The sequence below is a fragment of the Osmerus eperlanus genome, chromosome 17, assembly GCF_963692335.1.
Source record: "Osmerus eperlanus chromosome 17, fOsmEpe2.1, whole genome shotgun sequence".
In the NCBI taxonomy this organism is placed as follows: domain Eukaryota; kingdom Metazoa; phylum Chordata; class Actinopteri; order Osmeriformes; family Osmeridae; genus Osmerus; species Osmerus eperlanus.
Window position 1 is genome coordinate 1,888,878 of NC_085034.1, and position 14,417 is coordinate 1,903,294.

The window sequence follows — 14,417 nt, forward strand, 5'->3', positions numbered from 1 at the left end:
ATAAGTGTAGCTGCATGTGGAAGACTATGAGGCATCAATGGGAACAGTGATTGTCTTTCTAAAAGGGAAAAAAATCTAATGACATCGAAAGAAAAAGACATTGAAGGGAGAAAGAAAAAAAATGGAGAAAAACACGTGAAAAAAAGAAAGATGTTGAAACGAGAAAGACCAGAAAAAGGGAGCACGGGGTGAGAGAAAAGAGAGAGAGAGAGAGAGTCACACACACAGACACAGAGAGAGAGAGAGAGAGAAAGAGAGAGAGAGAGAGTCACACACACAGACACAGAGAGAGAGAGAGAGAGAGAGAGAGAGAGAGAGAGAGAGAGAGTCACACACACAGACACAGAGAGAGAGAGAGAAAGAGAGAGAACTTCTGGCGCAGATTGTTAAATATGAGATTGTTTTACAGCAGGTATTGAGTGAGAATGTAATAAATATATAGATATTGTTTTCAGAGGCAATTTAGCCGGTGTGGCCAATGAGAGGGCTGCGTTTGGCGGCGCTGGTGAGCTTGTCTGAGGCCCTGGTGATGGTCTGTCACTCGCTGCCCCTCTGACAAATGGCAATGTTGGATTGGAAGAGACGTGTAATATATATCAGACTTTTATTCTCTCTCTCTCCCCCTCTCCCTCTCTACCCCCCTACCTCTCCCTCCCTTCCTCTCTCCCTTCCTCTCTCCCTCTCTCTCCCTCTCTCTCCCTGTATTCGTTTCCCCTCTCACTCGCCCCCAGTGCATGTGAGAGGGAAACAGAGTATTGGGGGGAAGAACATTAAGAAATCGGAGATGGAGATAGTAGAAGAAGAAAAATAAAAGATGGAGGGGGCTAGGAAAGATGGAGGCAATGTGCTGGGAGGCCAAGAGAACGGGAAAGGGAGACCGAGCTTCGCAAGAAGCAAGTCTCCCGCAGATCCCCTGAGCTATTCTCTTCACAGCAAGACCACATGCAACAGTCCCGCCATTGATCCGGCACAACACACACACACAACACACACACACACACACACACATAACAACACACACACCAACACTCAATGCCTCATAGAGATAAGAAAAACACAGCCAGGGCACGTGTGGGCGATCAATACCTTCAGGTTTGTTTTCCTGGTCTGGTTCTCACAGGTGCTTAGTGTGTCACATCAGCACACCTGACCAGGCCATCCATGACTGGGCTGAAGGAAGGAATACCACTGGAGCTGGTGGTGTGTGTGTGTGTGAGTGTGTGTGTGTGTGTGTGTGAGTGTGTGAGGCAGATAAGTGGGAGTAGTGCTCTGGCCTCGCACCATTCTTCATATCTATCATGTTAATCCAGATCCATAAATCTACAGGATTCACACGGACATGTTAGACAGGTCCAGATCCCCTCGGTTCCTCTCCTCTCTTCCTCTCCTCTCTCTTTCTGTCCTTCGCTGCCGTCCTCCTTCCTTCCCCACTCACATCTCTTCCAGGGCTGTGAAGGTGATTTTGTTGACAGAGTAAGGAGGTATTGATTAGGGGCGGTTGGCTGATTGATGAGGGAGCGGAGGGGTCAATAAGACCTGTGCTAGTGAGGGACTGATCACTTTTATGATCCCTCCTCCTCGTCCCTCCACACAGTCTGAGCAGCTGCATGACCTCGCTGAGGCCTCGGGATCTGGACACCGGATTCTCCCTTTATTACGTCGAGAATTATAATGTAAATGACATTAAATGTTTTCTGATTTAACACGACTCACACGCAAACGGGTCCTCTACGACTCTCACTCTCTCTCCTTCTCTCTCTCCAGTCCTCCCTCCCTCTATCCAGTCCTCCCTCCCCCTCTACCTCCCTCTCTCCAGTGCTCCCTCCCTCTCTCCAGTCCTCCCTTCATCATCTTGCCGTTCATGGCCACACACCGCTACACTCATATGGTGTTGCCATGGGACACAAGTAAAGAGAAGACACCCAGTTGAAAAAGGTCGTTTTCTTTCCCTCCTTCCTTAATGACTCACAGATCGCTCTGAGCCTCTGACGTCAGCGACATCACCTCCTGTTCTGCAGCAGCCAATCAAACGCCGCCGTCCAACTCAAACCAATCACCGACCACAACACAATCAATATTGATCGGCTGTTGTTAACAATATAACCTACTGAGATGGTTGGAAACATGTCCTGCTTACACAGACAAGGCAGGACTGACCTTGTAGGGACTGATGTGTGAGTTCTCATCTTCAGGAGAACTGAGCACCTGTGTGCAGAACTATCCTCCCACAGAACACACACTGATTCAAAAGTAGTGTGTGTGCGAGAGCATGTGTGTGTGCGAGTGCGTGTGTGTGTGTGATTACGCAATCTGCATCAACCCGCATATGGGGTCTTTCAATTAAGCGAAGACACATTTTTCCGAGCTATGAAACCCTGCTGAAAAGGACAAACTATCTGACCCCCAGCACCCCCTCCACTGGTCACCCCCCCCCCCCTCCAGGACATGCAGCCTAGCGGGGCCACGGAGGGGCAGTGACAGCCCCACACATCGACACAGAAGTGGGGAGGGCAGCGTGTCTAAGCTGTCCCCCCAGCCTGACAGCGGCCTGGTGTGACCAGAATGAAGTCGGTGACTTTGGTTGGTATGGGGCTGTGTTTGTGTGTGTGTTGTGGTGGGTCTGGTCTTACCCTCTCCTCCAGCTTGGCCACCTGCTCTCTGTAGAACGCTTCTTGTTTTTTTCAGCTCTGCATCTCTGGTCTCCAGCTGCCTGGCCTACACACACACACACACAGATAGGTGGGAGAGGGAAGAAGAACAAGCCCCATTACTAGAGAGCTCAGCAGACCATGAAACACAGACACACGACGACAAGACAAGACAACACCGAGGAGTCAGACAGCCACAGTAGCAGACAGAGACACAGATATGTGAACACAGACACAGTAGCAGACAGAGACACAGATATGTGAACACAGACACAAGCTCTCCATGTCCCTGTCTACACCACCGCGCCGGAGAGACCAGGGGCTGGGGATGAGGTGTGGAGGGGATGCCATACTGAGAGAGAGACAGAGAGAGAGAGACAGAGACAGAGAGAGAGTGTGTCTGGTGTCGTCTGTAGAACTTCCAAGGACGTTGGTTCACGAGGTGTTTTCGATCAGAGCGTCTTCAGACCTGGATGTGTGTATGTATTGTATGTGTCCTGTATGTATGCTACGTGTGTGTGTGTGTGACAGCTGGGAAGGGGATAACATCAGACCAGGAACAGAAAGGCTCCTCTCTCCTTATTTACGAGCGAGGTCTATCTCCTAGCTTCCTTCTCGCCAGTGACCTTCAGTAAACACCCATCAGACCGGAAGCTGATCTCTCCTGGGAGATACGCCTAGGCATGTCAGCTCCTCAGGAAATCACCCTGTGCCCCCCACACCCCCAGCCCCCACCCCACCCCCAGCCCCCCCCCCAACCCCCAGCACCCACAGCCCCATTTACACTAAGCTCGGCTGTCAGTGGACAGGGTCTGGTTTAGAGGGCGATGGAGACATGGGGAGACAACATGCTTCCGCTAGCTAGGACCTCTGCTGAGCTGGTGGAATAGTTCTAGAAGGATCGAGGAACAGTCGTCTCTCTCTCTCTCTCTCTCTCTCTCTCTCTCTCTCTCTCTCTCTCTCTCTCTCTCTCTCTCCTCTCTCTCTCTCTCCTCTCTCTCTCTCTCTCATCTCTCTCTCTCATCATCTCTCTCTTCTCTCTCTCTCTCTCTCTCTCTCTCTCTCTCTCTCTCTCTCTCTCTCTCTCTCTCTCTCTCTTCTCTCTCTCTCTCTCTCTCCTCTCTCTCGTCTCTCTCTCTCTCTCTCTCGTCTCTCCGTGCACTGCTTGGGTCTGTCTCAGAGGATCCTAGTGCTGACTAAGACATGTCCCAGTCAGGCCCTGTGAAGATCCAGGTCTGCTAGGTCCGGACGAGAGAATCTAGTCTGAGAGATGAGTCAGTGCTGTGAGGGTGCCACTATGGGCATAGTCTACAGAACAGTAGGACACAGGACAGGAGACTGACTGTGGACACTAGGTAGCTCACTGTCTTCCACAGTAACTGGAGACATTTGCAATAAAAAGACCCGACTGAAAAGGAGATAGCATGTCGTGTTTGAGTGAGGCGCACCTAAAAGCAAACTAAAAAAAGCTTTTAAAGGTTGTATCTTGTTAGGTCTGGCGCTGATGAGAGATGAGGAGAGAACGCCCTGCATTAGCATGCAGCAGCGACCTGAAGGGGCCATGAAGAGGAGTATGTTTCAAGCGGGATTGAAAAGGAAGTGAAATGATGGAGCCAAAGAAAAGCTTCGGTTCTCTGTAAAGCATGCAGGGGAGGGGAGGGAGAGATGGGGGGGTTGGGGAGGGAGAGAAGGAGTCTCCAGCCTTACCTTCCGTCCAATCTCCTGAAGGGAGGAAGCATTGAGAGAAAGAGAGAGAGAAAAGTGCTGATTCATCCATGAACTTCTTCAAAATGACATTTAGAAGGTTTAGTATTCTCAAGCTTGGGGTGACTGCACTGCACCAGCACATGCCTGAGTACACACACTCCCGTTCTGCTATCTCCCCCACACACACACACAACACACACATTTAGAGAACACCTGTGTGTGTACACGCACGTGCACACACACATTACACAGAATCGCTATTGGAGAAGACACACACACTAGACGGAATCACATTTAGATAACACCCTATTGATTCCATATTCAGGCTGTCCTACGAGGCAGCAGCCTACCAGATCTTTAATCACCGCCATCCGGCGAGGGGGAGAAAACTTCTGAAATATTTAATTTCCCTTGGATCACTGCTCTGTGATGGCCCTCTGCGTCTGTGTTTGCCATGTGACGAGGAGGAAGGAGGACGACCCGCAGACGAACGAGGAGAGAGAGAAGGTCGTCCGCCCTGTCAAGGTCACGTCAGTCGAGCGGAGCTCAAACACCACCTGACTTGGGGGCGTCCGGGTAACTCAGCAGGTAAGCGTGAGCACCATCCAGGCTGAGGGTACACCACAGCAGCCTGGGGCGTCCGGGTAACTCAGCAGGTAAGCGTGAGCACCATCCAGGCTGAGGGTACACCACAGCAGCCTGGGGCGTCCGGGTAACTCAGCAGGTAAGCGTGAGCACCATCCAGGCTGAGGGTACACCACAGCAGCCTGGGGCGTCCGGGTAACTCAGCAGGTAAGCGTGAGCACCATCCAGGCTGAGGGTACACCACAGCAGCCTGGGTCCCAAGCTGAACATGGCCCTTTGCTGTGTGTGTCTCTCACCTCTCTCTCTGCCTTTCCTGTCACACTTCACTTGAAGACTGTCTAACAAAGCATGACAAATGCTATATATATATGTATATTAAAAGAAACACATCCGAACATCCGACAAGTAAGCTAACAGCTGAGAGGAACTCCAGGATCTGACCCTCTCTAGCTGGCAGTATTAGTTCACTCTTCAGTCTAGTAGATCCTCTCTTGACTCCTGGTACCCCCAAACACAGCCCCCCCCCCCCTCACAGACCCTCCCCCCTCACAGACCCTCCCCCCTCACAGACCCTCCCCCCTCACAGCCCCTCCCCCTCACAGCCCCCCCCATCACAGTAACTACCCTCTTGTTCAAGCCACGGTTACCCTTGTGTCTGCTGACTGGCATTGTGAAGACCCCTGATCCAGACTGGCCTATGTCACCCACACAGCCCACACTAGAACAAAACCACTTCACCACAGGATCAAAATGTGTGAAAATAATATAGTGAGTTCAGCTGTTAGAGTGTGCGTGTTTGTGTGTGTATGTGTGTGTGTGTGTGTGTGTGTGTGTGGGGGAGGCAGGGTGTGTCCTATGGGTAACAATGCAGGGCTGAAATCGTCAGTGTGACCCTGCATGCCAGAAAACTGTCTTATTTTGACAGCTCAATTTAGCTCGAACAGAAAGAGAGAGATAGAAAGAGAGAAGGTGGCAGAGAGGAAAAGGCTTTGAGAGAGAGGAGGACGAGGAGTGGTGTTGGGCGGCCTTGTATCATCACAAGCGTGTCAAATGAAACTGTTCTGGTTGTTGGTGGGTACAAAAGATTTCTGTCCTAAAGAGGGAAAAAAAACGAAAGACAAACAGACACAAAAGACGACCGCACACCAACAGCTGAGACAAACTGATCCCAAACACACACACACACACACGTACAGACAGACACACACACACACCAGCCGGGGCAGCTGGACACACAGAGCGGGTAGAGATAAATGTATAGAGGAGGCGGAACTAAAGGGGTCATTAAAAAAAGGAGAGCGGTCCTGACATAAATGCGTGTCTGGGGAATTTGTTTTCTAATGTGCTTGTGTTCTAGTGTTTGGGGATGCGTATCGGCAAGTTCAACCACACACACAAACACACACAGGATTACTTCCTACTGATTAACCCCATTGACTGGCCCCTAAAGATAATCTAATCATACCAAAGCCCGGACAATGGGCCAGCCCTCCGCCTCTCCTCACGGACCTTTGTTCTCCTGATGAAGAGGAGGATGGGGAGGAGCGAGGGAGCGGCGGGGGGAGGAGGGATGGAGTGGCCGATGAATTGGACAGGAAAATGGAAGTGAACTTGAAAGTGAAAGAATGAAAAGAGAGGAGGAGGATGAAAAGAGCGAGGGACAATGAGGGTGATTTATCATGGCCGCTTGTCAGCGGCAGACCGGGCCCTTCCAAGCCAGGCCAGCTCCGGACATGAGGCCTGCTGGCCAGGGGGCACCAGGAGGAGGGAGGGAGGAAGGAGGGAGGAGAGAGGAAGGAGAGGAGGGAAGGAGGCAGAAAGGGAGAGAGGGAGGGAGAGAGGAAAGCAGGGAGGGAGGAGAGCAGGGTGCTGGAGGGGTAGAACGAAAACAAAAAACAAAGTAGAAAGAGAGAGTGAGTGGTCAAGAAAGGAATAAGTCAAGCAGGAAAGTTAGGCGGCGAGGAAGGAGGGGATGACAGCCTGGAACTCTCTGGCTTCACAGAGAACCACGTCCAGGTCTCATGAGAGCCACACCTGCTCCAGGCCACATCCTTCTCTAGGTAAACAAACCGCCAGCCAAGAGGCCCTCTCCTCCACAGTCCCTTCAGCTCTCCTGCATCACAATGGACCAGCAGGCCTCTGGAGCCGCCTGGTCAGATTAAACGCATCGTTTAAGAGGGGGTGAGGCTCTGTGCATGTCAATTAGCCCCCGTTGAATAATTAAGGACAGCCGTGTTTTTTTAATTAGCCGATTGTCGCAGTTTGGCTGCGAAGCGGAAGGAGGAAAGGAGGGAGGATGTGCTGCGTCAGGACTTTCTCTCTCTCCTCCGTACTCTCTCCATTCCTACGTTCTAACGCTTCACCTCGGTTCCACTGAATGAACGCATGCTGCATTGTAAGGGCGTGGAACATCTGTTTGCATGTGTGTGTGTGTGACCGGAACAAACCGAATCATGACAACGAACACACACACAACCTTCCTTCAAGAAAAAGCCCACTTCCCGAGAACTAGACATCAAAGTGAAAGTGTCAACATGTGTATCGTGACAGAGAGAGAGAGAGACCCTCTCTCACGGTGTCAGCTGACCACTCAGAGCTGACTGCCACTACGTCATAATCAAGCCTCTCTCCGGGACACGTCCGGACGGGCGGAGCGCGGCGCAGGGGCAGGGGCCCCATACATCACCCGGCCGCGTGACAGCGGCCCTGCTGAGCCGACAGGGACGCTGGGGCTGGAGGAGGCGGGCGCAGGTCAGAGGTCAGAGGTAGGCCGCTGTCACCACACGCATGTGTTAATTGGCACGGCGGAGGTGTGGGTGTGTGGGAGGTGAGAGATGAAGGGAAGGAGGGACGGGGGAGGAGAGGTAGAAAGCGAGGGAAAGAGAGAGAAAGATGGAAAGAGAGATAGTGAAAACAATAGAGAAAGAGAGATTGAGGGGAAAAAACTGGGATTGAAAGAAAGAGACAGTGAGAGCGAAATTGAGATAGAGAGAGATGGAGAGAGAGAGAGAATAGAGATAGAAAAAGAGAGATGGACAGATAGTGAAAGCGAGAGAGAGAGACAGAGAGAGAAGGCTGCCCAGAGTGAGTCAATATGAGGAGCATTACAGATGTAGGTAGAGGCAGGAGAAGACAGGTTTTGACAGTTGCTTTGCTTTTCAGAGCAGAGTTGTATCCAATTTGGAAAAGGGAGAATATTTTTGAAGACGATCAATAGTCATACATGCGAGACCAAAAAAAGCCTCTCTTACACACTTATCCTCTTACTCCAGACACACACACACACACACACATCTTCACCTCACCACACATTTTAACTGACTCTAAACCCCATTACATGTTATCACCCACCACTACCTTTAAAAGGCATCAATCATTTACAGATCAAATCAAACTGATGGGAGTGATAGCAGAGCAGGCCTGACCCACAGACAGCCCCACACTAAGCGATTCCATCAAGAGGGCCTCTTAAACCCTGCTCGAAACATCCAGGGCTTCTCCAAAGTGAAGCCATCCCCTGTTCAGAGTTAATTAGCCCTGGTGCTTTATAGAGGGGCTGGAAGACTAAGGACTGGGTTCATTACTGGCCGGAGGACGAAGTCTTGGGGGACACTAAGATGTCAGATATATACGACGGAGGCTGGAACGAACTTAACCATCTACTGGCCAGTGCAACACTGCAGGCCACACACACACACACGTCTTAGAAACAACTGTTCATCACACCAAGAAGCATCCCATAATGTCCGAACACTCCGTCACCCCCAGAGATCCGCAAGGAGTCTGGAGCCCCTGACTATCTCCCAGGGGCTTCTGGGAACAGTGAGTAATGGATAGACAACGACCTCTAGAGGTCAAAGGGCAGGGCATGTTGTCGCGGACCAAAGATGGAGGGGCATGAGTAAGGGTGTGTGTGTGTGTGTGTGTAGGAAGGAGGGAGTAACTGTGTTTAAGGACACTGAGTTAGAATTGAGTCTTCCTAACAAAGCCAGCAGCTCATAGGTCAACGAGAGCAGAACCGCAGCAGCTGTCCTTAATGATGGGCGTGGGTGAGGGGGATGTTAGTTTAAACCTTGCTCGTCCCTTCGATAGACCTGCTGTCTTCAGTGTTCCTAAACCTGACACTGGGATCAATAGACACACGCACACAGACATGGGCACAGGTCAATGTGTTTCTGAGAAGATTAATGACCTGGAATCAGGAGGCGTTCTATGTCGGGTTCCACATTAAAAGGAATGGTTGATAAAGCCAAGATTGGACTTTCTAACTACAGCTTCATTATTATAGTCAACAGAGGAAAGGCACCTCGGCACTGAAAGTGGTTTGTTTTCTTCCACTTTCAGCAACTTGTGTTATGGAAATGACCGACTCGATGCATTTGAATCCATCCAGGAACACAATTAATAAAAACCTGGAGTGCGATCGTTAATGACGCCTGCATTGCTCAACCCTCCGCACACTGCTAGACTAGGGACGACGGGACAAATCTATTTTTCCCCGGGACTACGGCAAAACATCTGGATGTTCCGCGACTCGGAAATTGATTAATTGGCTGATCAGCCGCCCTGGGATATAAAGTGATTGATTGATCATTCTGTGTTTGGGTTGCCTTTATCTCCTGTGATAACCCCCCTTCTGAGCAGAAGTTTCTCTTAGGGTTTCCAGTCACTCTGAGCTGCTGGGGGCTGAGTTTGAGGAGAGACTAGTTGGGGGCGGAGTTTGAGGAGAGACTAGCTGGGGGCGGAGTTTAAGGAGAGACTAGATGGGGGCGGAGTTTGAGGAGAGACTAGCTGGGGGAGGAGCTTGAGGAGAGACAAGTTGATGCAGGACCTGCTAACCACGTCATCCACCGCAAGGATACACAAACACAGGGGAGCATTCCATGTGGTGGACACACACACAATCAATAACACACAGACACACACACACACACACACAATCAACAACACACATACAGACACACACAAACAAACCCAATCAACAACACACACACACACAATCAACAACACACACGCTGAGAGAGAGAAAGAGAGAAGTCCTTCACTTGAGAGCAGAGGACACTCAGTTGTACCTGGAGGAGCAGTCTAGTACAGCCTGTATAGAACAGCCTCCCCTGAGGATGGAGGGAGTAGGGGGGGAGGAGAGAGGGGTCTCATTGTAGAGGGGAGAGGGTCAAAGTGACAGAGGGTTGGAGGGCTACAGATGTTTAGCAGTTAGGGGAGGAGAGAGAGAGAGACAGAGAGAGAGAGAGAGACAGGGAGAGAGACAGAGAGAGACAGAGAGAGACAAAGAGAGAGACAGAAAGAGAGACAAAGAGAGAGAGACAGAGAGAGACAGAGAGACAGAGAGAGGGGATGCCCTCGTATGTGCTGCTGACTGTGAACCTCATGCTGTTCATGATGACACATTCTCCATATGTCTGACTTCAGTCTGTGTGTGTGTGTGTGTAATGATGCATATTCATGTTCTCTACCGGGGGGTCTTCCCAGCCAGATAACCTTCAGAGGGGGGGCTCTTCAATCCTCTATCAAGACCCCCTCTGCTGGTTTGGGGTCACCTTCCACTCGCTGACCACAGCCTTGATTATCCCCTGCTTCTCTTCCTCCACTCGTTCCCTCATTCCATCTTCTGGAACTTTCCCTACTACTGTGAATGCACACATCTCCAGGCTGTCTCCAGTGTGTGCTCCTCCACACAGCATGTTTCTGTTCATCTCCATGGTCAGTCCTACCCCCCTACACGCTGAAGCAGCCATTAGCCAGGGCAACTGTTCTCTTGCATACCATCTCATTACAGCGTCCCTCCAGTCAGCAGTGAGGAACAGGAGCGAGAGGGAGGGAGAGAAACAAACAAAAAAGCAACAGCTAATAAACAATGTAGAGGAGAGCGTGTCTTGGTGTGTGTGTGGTAGAGTTTACCGTGCAGGAGTCACACCACACATCTTCCACAACGCCCGGCCTCGCATCCCTGACCTTTAGGCACCCACATCTAGCCAATTAGGAGACTCAGAGAGAGGGAGATGAAGGGAGGGAGAGAGTGAGAGAAAGAGAGAGAGTGTGAAAGAGAGTGTGTGAGAGAGTGAGGGGGTGTGAGAGAAAGAGAGAGAGACAGAAAGAGTGTGAGAGAGAGAGAAAGAGGGAGAGAGAGAGAGAGAAAGTGTGAGAGAGAGTGAGAGAGCTGGCTCGTCGGATTGGCAGCAGTTATCAGAGCAGGCTAGTCATGCCATTGTGGTGTGCTCAGTCGAATAACCGCCTTCATCTGGTGATGCTAAGGTTTACGTCGCTGATCTCTCACAAACACAAGCTGTTGTTGCCATGTAACGAGGGAATGAGACAGAACTTTTAGTTTAGTTGATTAAAACTCTGGATATTCAAGGCATTAAATAAGAAGAGTGGTAATTTAAATTACAAATTGAGATGTTGCCTCATTACCTACTGTAGATTGATCCAGGTGGTTTATCTATTTACTGTTCAGTACAATGCCTGTTGAATCATTCTGATTGCATCTCCATTACTTAAGTTAGTTTAAACAGAACTATGCCGGAAGGGGATAATTACTGTAGTTGCTGTTTAAAAAACAATAACCAACTTGTCAGTCACACACTGTACCAGAAAGTTTCTGCATCAGAAAATTTACAATTTCAGCTTAAAAAGTTTCAGAATAACTAGAAAGATCCTTCTCTCTGTTTCTCACACTAACACACACACACTCTCGCGCACACATACAACACACACACACTACACGTTCCTTTTGAGCCAGTAAATTGACTTTCCAAGAGCTCTGTTTGACAGCAGCTTTCCTGACACCTGCATCCATCCATCAATCGAAGCTGGCCGTATCTCCGGCCCCGAGCTGGCAGCCCGCTGAGCCAATTAGCTGCCGGGGTGAGAGTCCGACACCCGTGCCAGCCGCGAGCCCGGCCAATTAAGCCCCAACGTCTTGTCTGCCCCAACCCTGGCACTACGTGTGGGCATGGCGCCGCTGAGGGGCGGGCGAGGATGAGGGGTGGGCAAGGAGGGGAGAGGGGAGGGAGTTAAGTAATGGCTGGCTGCTGGATGGAGAACTTCTGGGAGACCAGACACACACACACACACCTCACCACCACACAGACAAACACACACACACACCACCACCACACACACCAATATACTCAACACAGGCAGAGGGAATCATCAGTTGACTAGAAGCTGGTTAGCTGACAGGCCACAGCCTCTGTGGTTGTGGCCACGAGGGAAGAGGCATATAGAGGAGTTCTGAAGGGCACTCAGCTGAAGTGACTGACAGCCCCAGCTCCAGGTGTTACAGTGAGCCTGCCAGGGTTACAAGACACAGCCCGGAAGATTCTCTGGGCAGTTACAGAGTAGGGCATATTCTATTAGATGCAAGCCAGGCAGGTTTAAACAGCCATCACCACATACACACAGGCCTCTCTGCACTACCTGTTTATATCACTTAAAGAAAGAAAAACATGAATTCACATTTTCCTCGCCCCCTATAGCGAAAAGAAAAAAGAAACCAGGTGGAAAAAAAGGGGATGCTGTTTTCAAATACCACCTACAAGTCTCCAATTCTAAACGCAGCAAGTCTTTTTTAATACCTAGAAATTAAATTGTCGGCCCATTATCAGCCAGGCCCAGTCGCCTCTATCTAAACTGCCACAGCATTTGAAGTACACAGATTTGCGAAAGGGGGGACATTTGCTGGGGACGGCACTTTTTAAGGAATTGTACAGAGTGTCTGTGTGTATATGCGAGAAGTGGTTCTCTCGAAAATGTAAGCTTAACCATAACTTATTTCCAGGCCAGCCAAATAGCAAATGAAAACAGTTTAAGGAGGTACAGGGGGATGTTCTATTGGCGGGTGAGTGGATTGAAGGACGGAGGATGGGGAGAGGAGGAGGAAGAGGAGGAAAGGAAGAGGAGGAGGAGAGGATGAAGAGAGGAAGAAGCTGTGGTCACATCTTAACCCCCGCTGTCCCGGAGCCTGCATGAAGAATCCCATTAGAAGGCCTGTTAACCAAGATACTGCTAAACCCCGAGTACTAAATAATCCTCTTATGTAAAAAAAGATGTCCAGATATGACAGTGGATACAATCTAGGGTTTCTATAGGTGATTGTAACATCAAACAATAAATATGACAATTAGAGGCAAAATATGCACAATTTCTTTTTTTAAAGCATATACAAAAGCTACGCTAAGCTGTTGAAAAAACGTAGAAACGTTTGCGTTTCTCAGAATCGTACAACCCAAACCATGATTACGGTCGATGAGAAACAGCTGGGTTTCCTTCTGTGGTTGTTAAGAGGTGAGTAATTGAGGTCCATTCAATGCTTTCTTAAGCACATATTTTAAAAGGGCCTTTGTGAGGGATTTCCTCCTCCGACAAATCGCCAGCGCTGTCGCGGCCGTCAGACAAACCGAACGCAGGCCGGCCCGGCCAGACACTGTCGAGGTGAGACCTCCAAAGATTGATGACTCTGGGTTTGATTGAAACGTCTGCCTCAGGGTCCAGTCGCTGTGTCTAGATGAAATGATGTGGCTCCTGATTGATTGGCTGTTCTGATGGTTTGGCTCCGCAGGCAAGTCATTGAGAAATAGAAAAAGAAGAAGGGAGAGAAAAAGAAGAAGCAAAAAAAAAGAAAAAAAGATGGAGGAGTCTATGACTTGATTAAAACACAGACGGATGGATAGACGGGGTGGGAATGAGAGCAATACATATCCTGTCATCCCTTTCTGTCTACTGTTATGGTAAATAAAGTCTGTATTGGTTCCAAACTGACCAAACCGGATCACACATCCTTCCGTTACTCAGGATCCAGTTTTGGGCAGCAGCTCGCCTCCAAGGGAACCAGCCAGTAAAGTAATTTAAAAAATAATTTGTGTGCAAATGAGTCCATCACTACATGGCCAAACGGGCACCCTTGACCACGCAGGGCCAGCACTCAAACCAGATCACAAGGCTCATAAACCACAGTCAGGGAGAAAAACACCAGTAACTTCTATTAATTAGTAAGGTACTTAAAGACAGGACTGACAAACTATTGTTCTCTGTGTTAGCGTGAATTAAGGATCACCTCAATCACTCGTGCATCGTAATACACGCAGGGATAACTGGTTTCCTGAAGACATTTCCTGCTTTCTTTTACCTTTCCAGTACGCGTGTCTACCTTCGATGCTCCAGAGCAGAGACGAGTACAGTAGATTCCTCATCAAGTAGGCTAGTCAATGATGCAAAATTTCAAAGAAATCTTTTTTTTTTTTTTTTTTTTACTTTTCTTTTCTTCAACCTTTTCAAAACTTTTGTTTAGAATTTTTGGAACTTTTCCCAAAACTTTTTCTCTCTCGCATTTTTCCAACCGTTGATAAATTCTTCAAAAATATTGGTTCAACCTTTTGAAACTTGTTGCTTTCCCTCACCCTTGATACCCTTTCTTTAGCACAGTACACAATCCTGAAACAAGCTCACATCATAGCA

The 14,417-nt window shown here is 49.4% G+C and overlaps 1 protein-coding gene across 1 annotated transcript in view; it reads right to left on the bottom strand.

Moving 5' to 3' along the window:
• The window catches only part of chchd3a (coiled-coil-helix-coiled-coil-helix domain containing 3a), a 55,283-nt gene that overhangs the window by 18,862 nt on the left and 22,004 nt on the right, over nt 1-14,417 (bottom strand). The window contains 3 exon segments of the mRNA XM_062482794.1: nt 2,631-2,681; nt 2,683-2,715; nt 4,356-4,370. Of these exon segments, the coding sequence (XP_062338778.1) occupies nt 2,631-2,681; nt 2,683-2,715; nt 4,356-4,370 (99 nt within the window).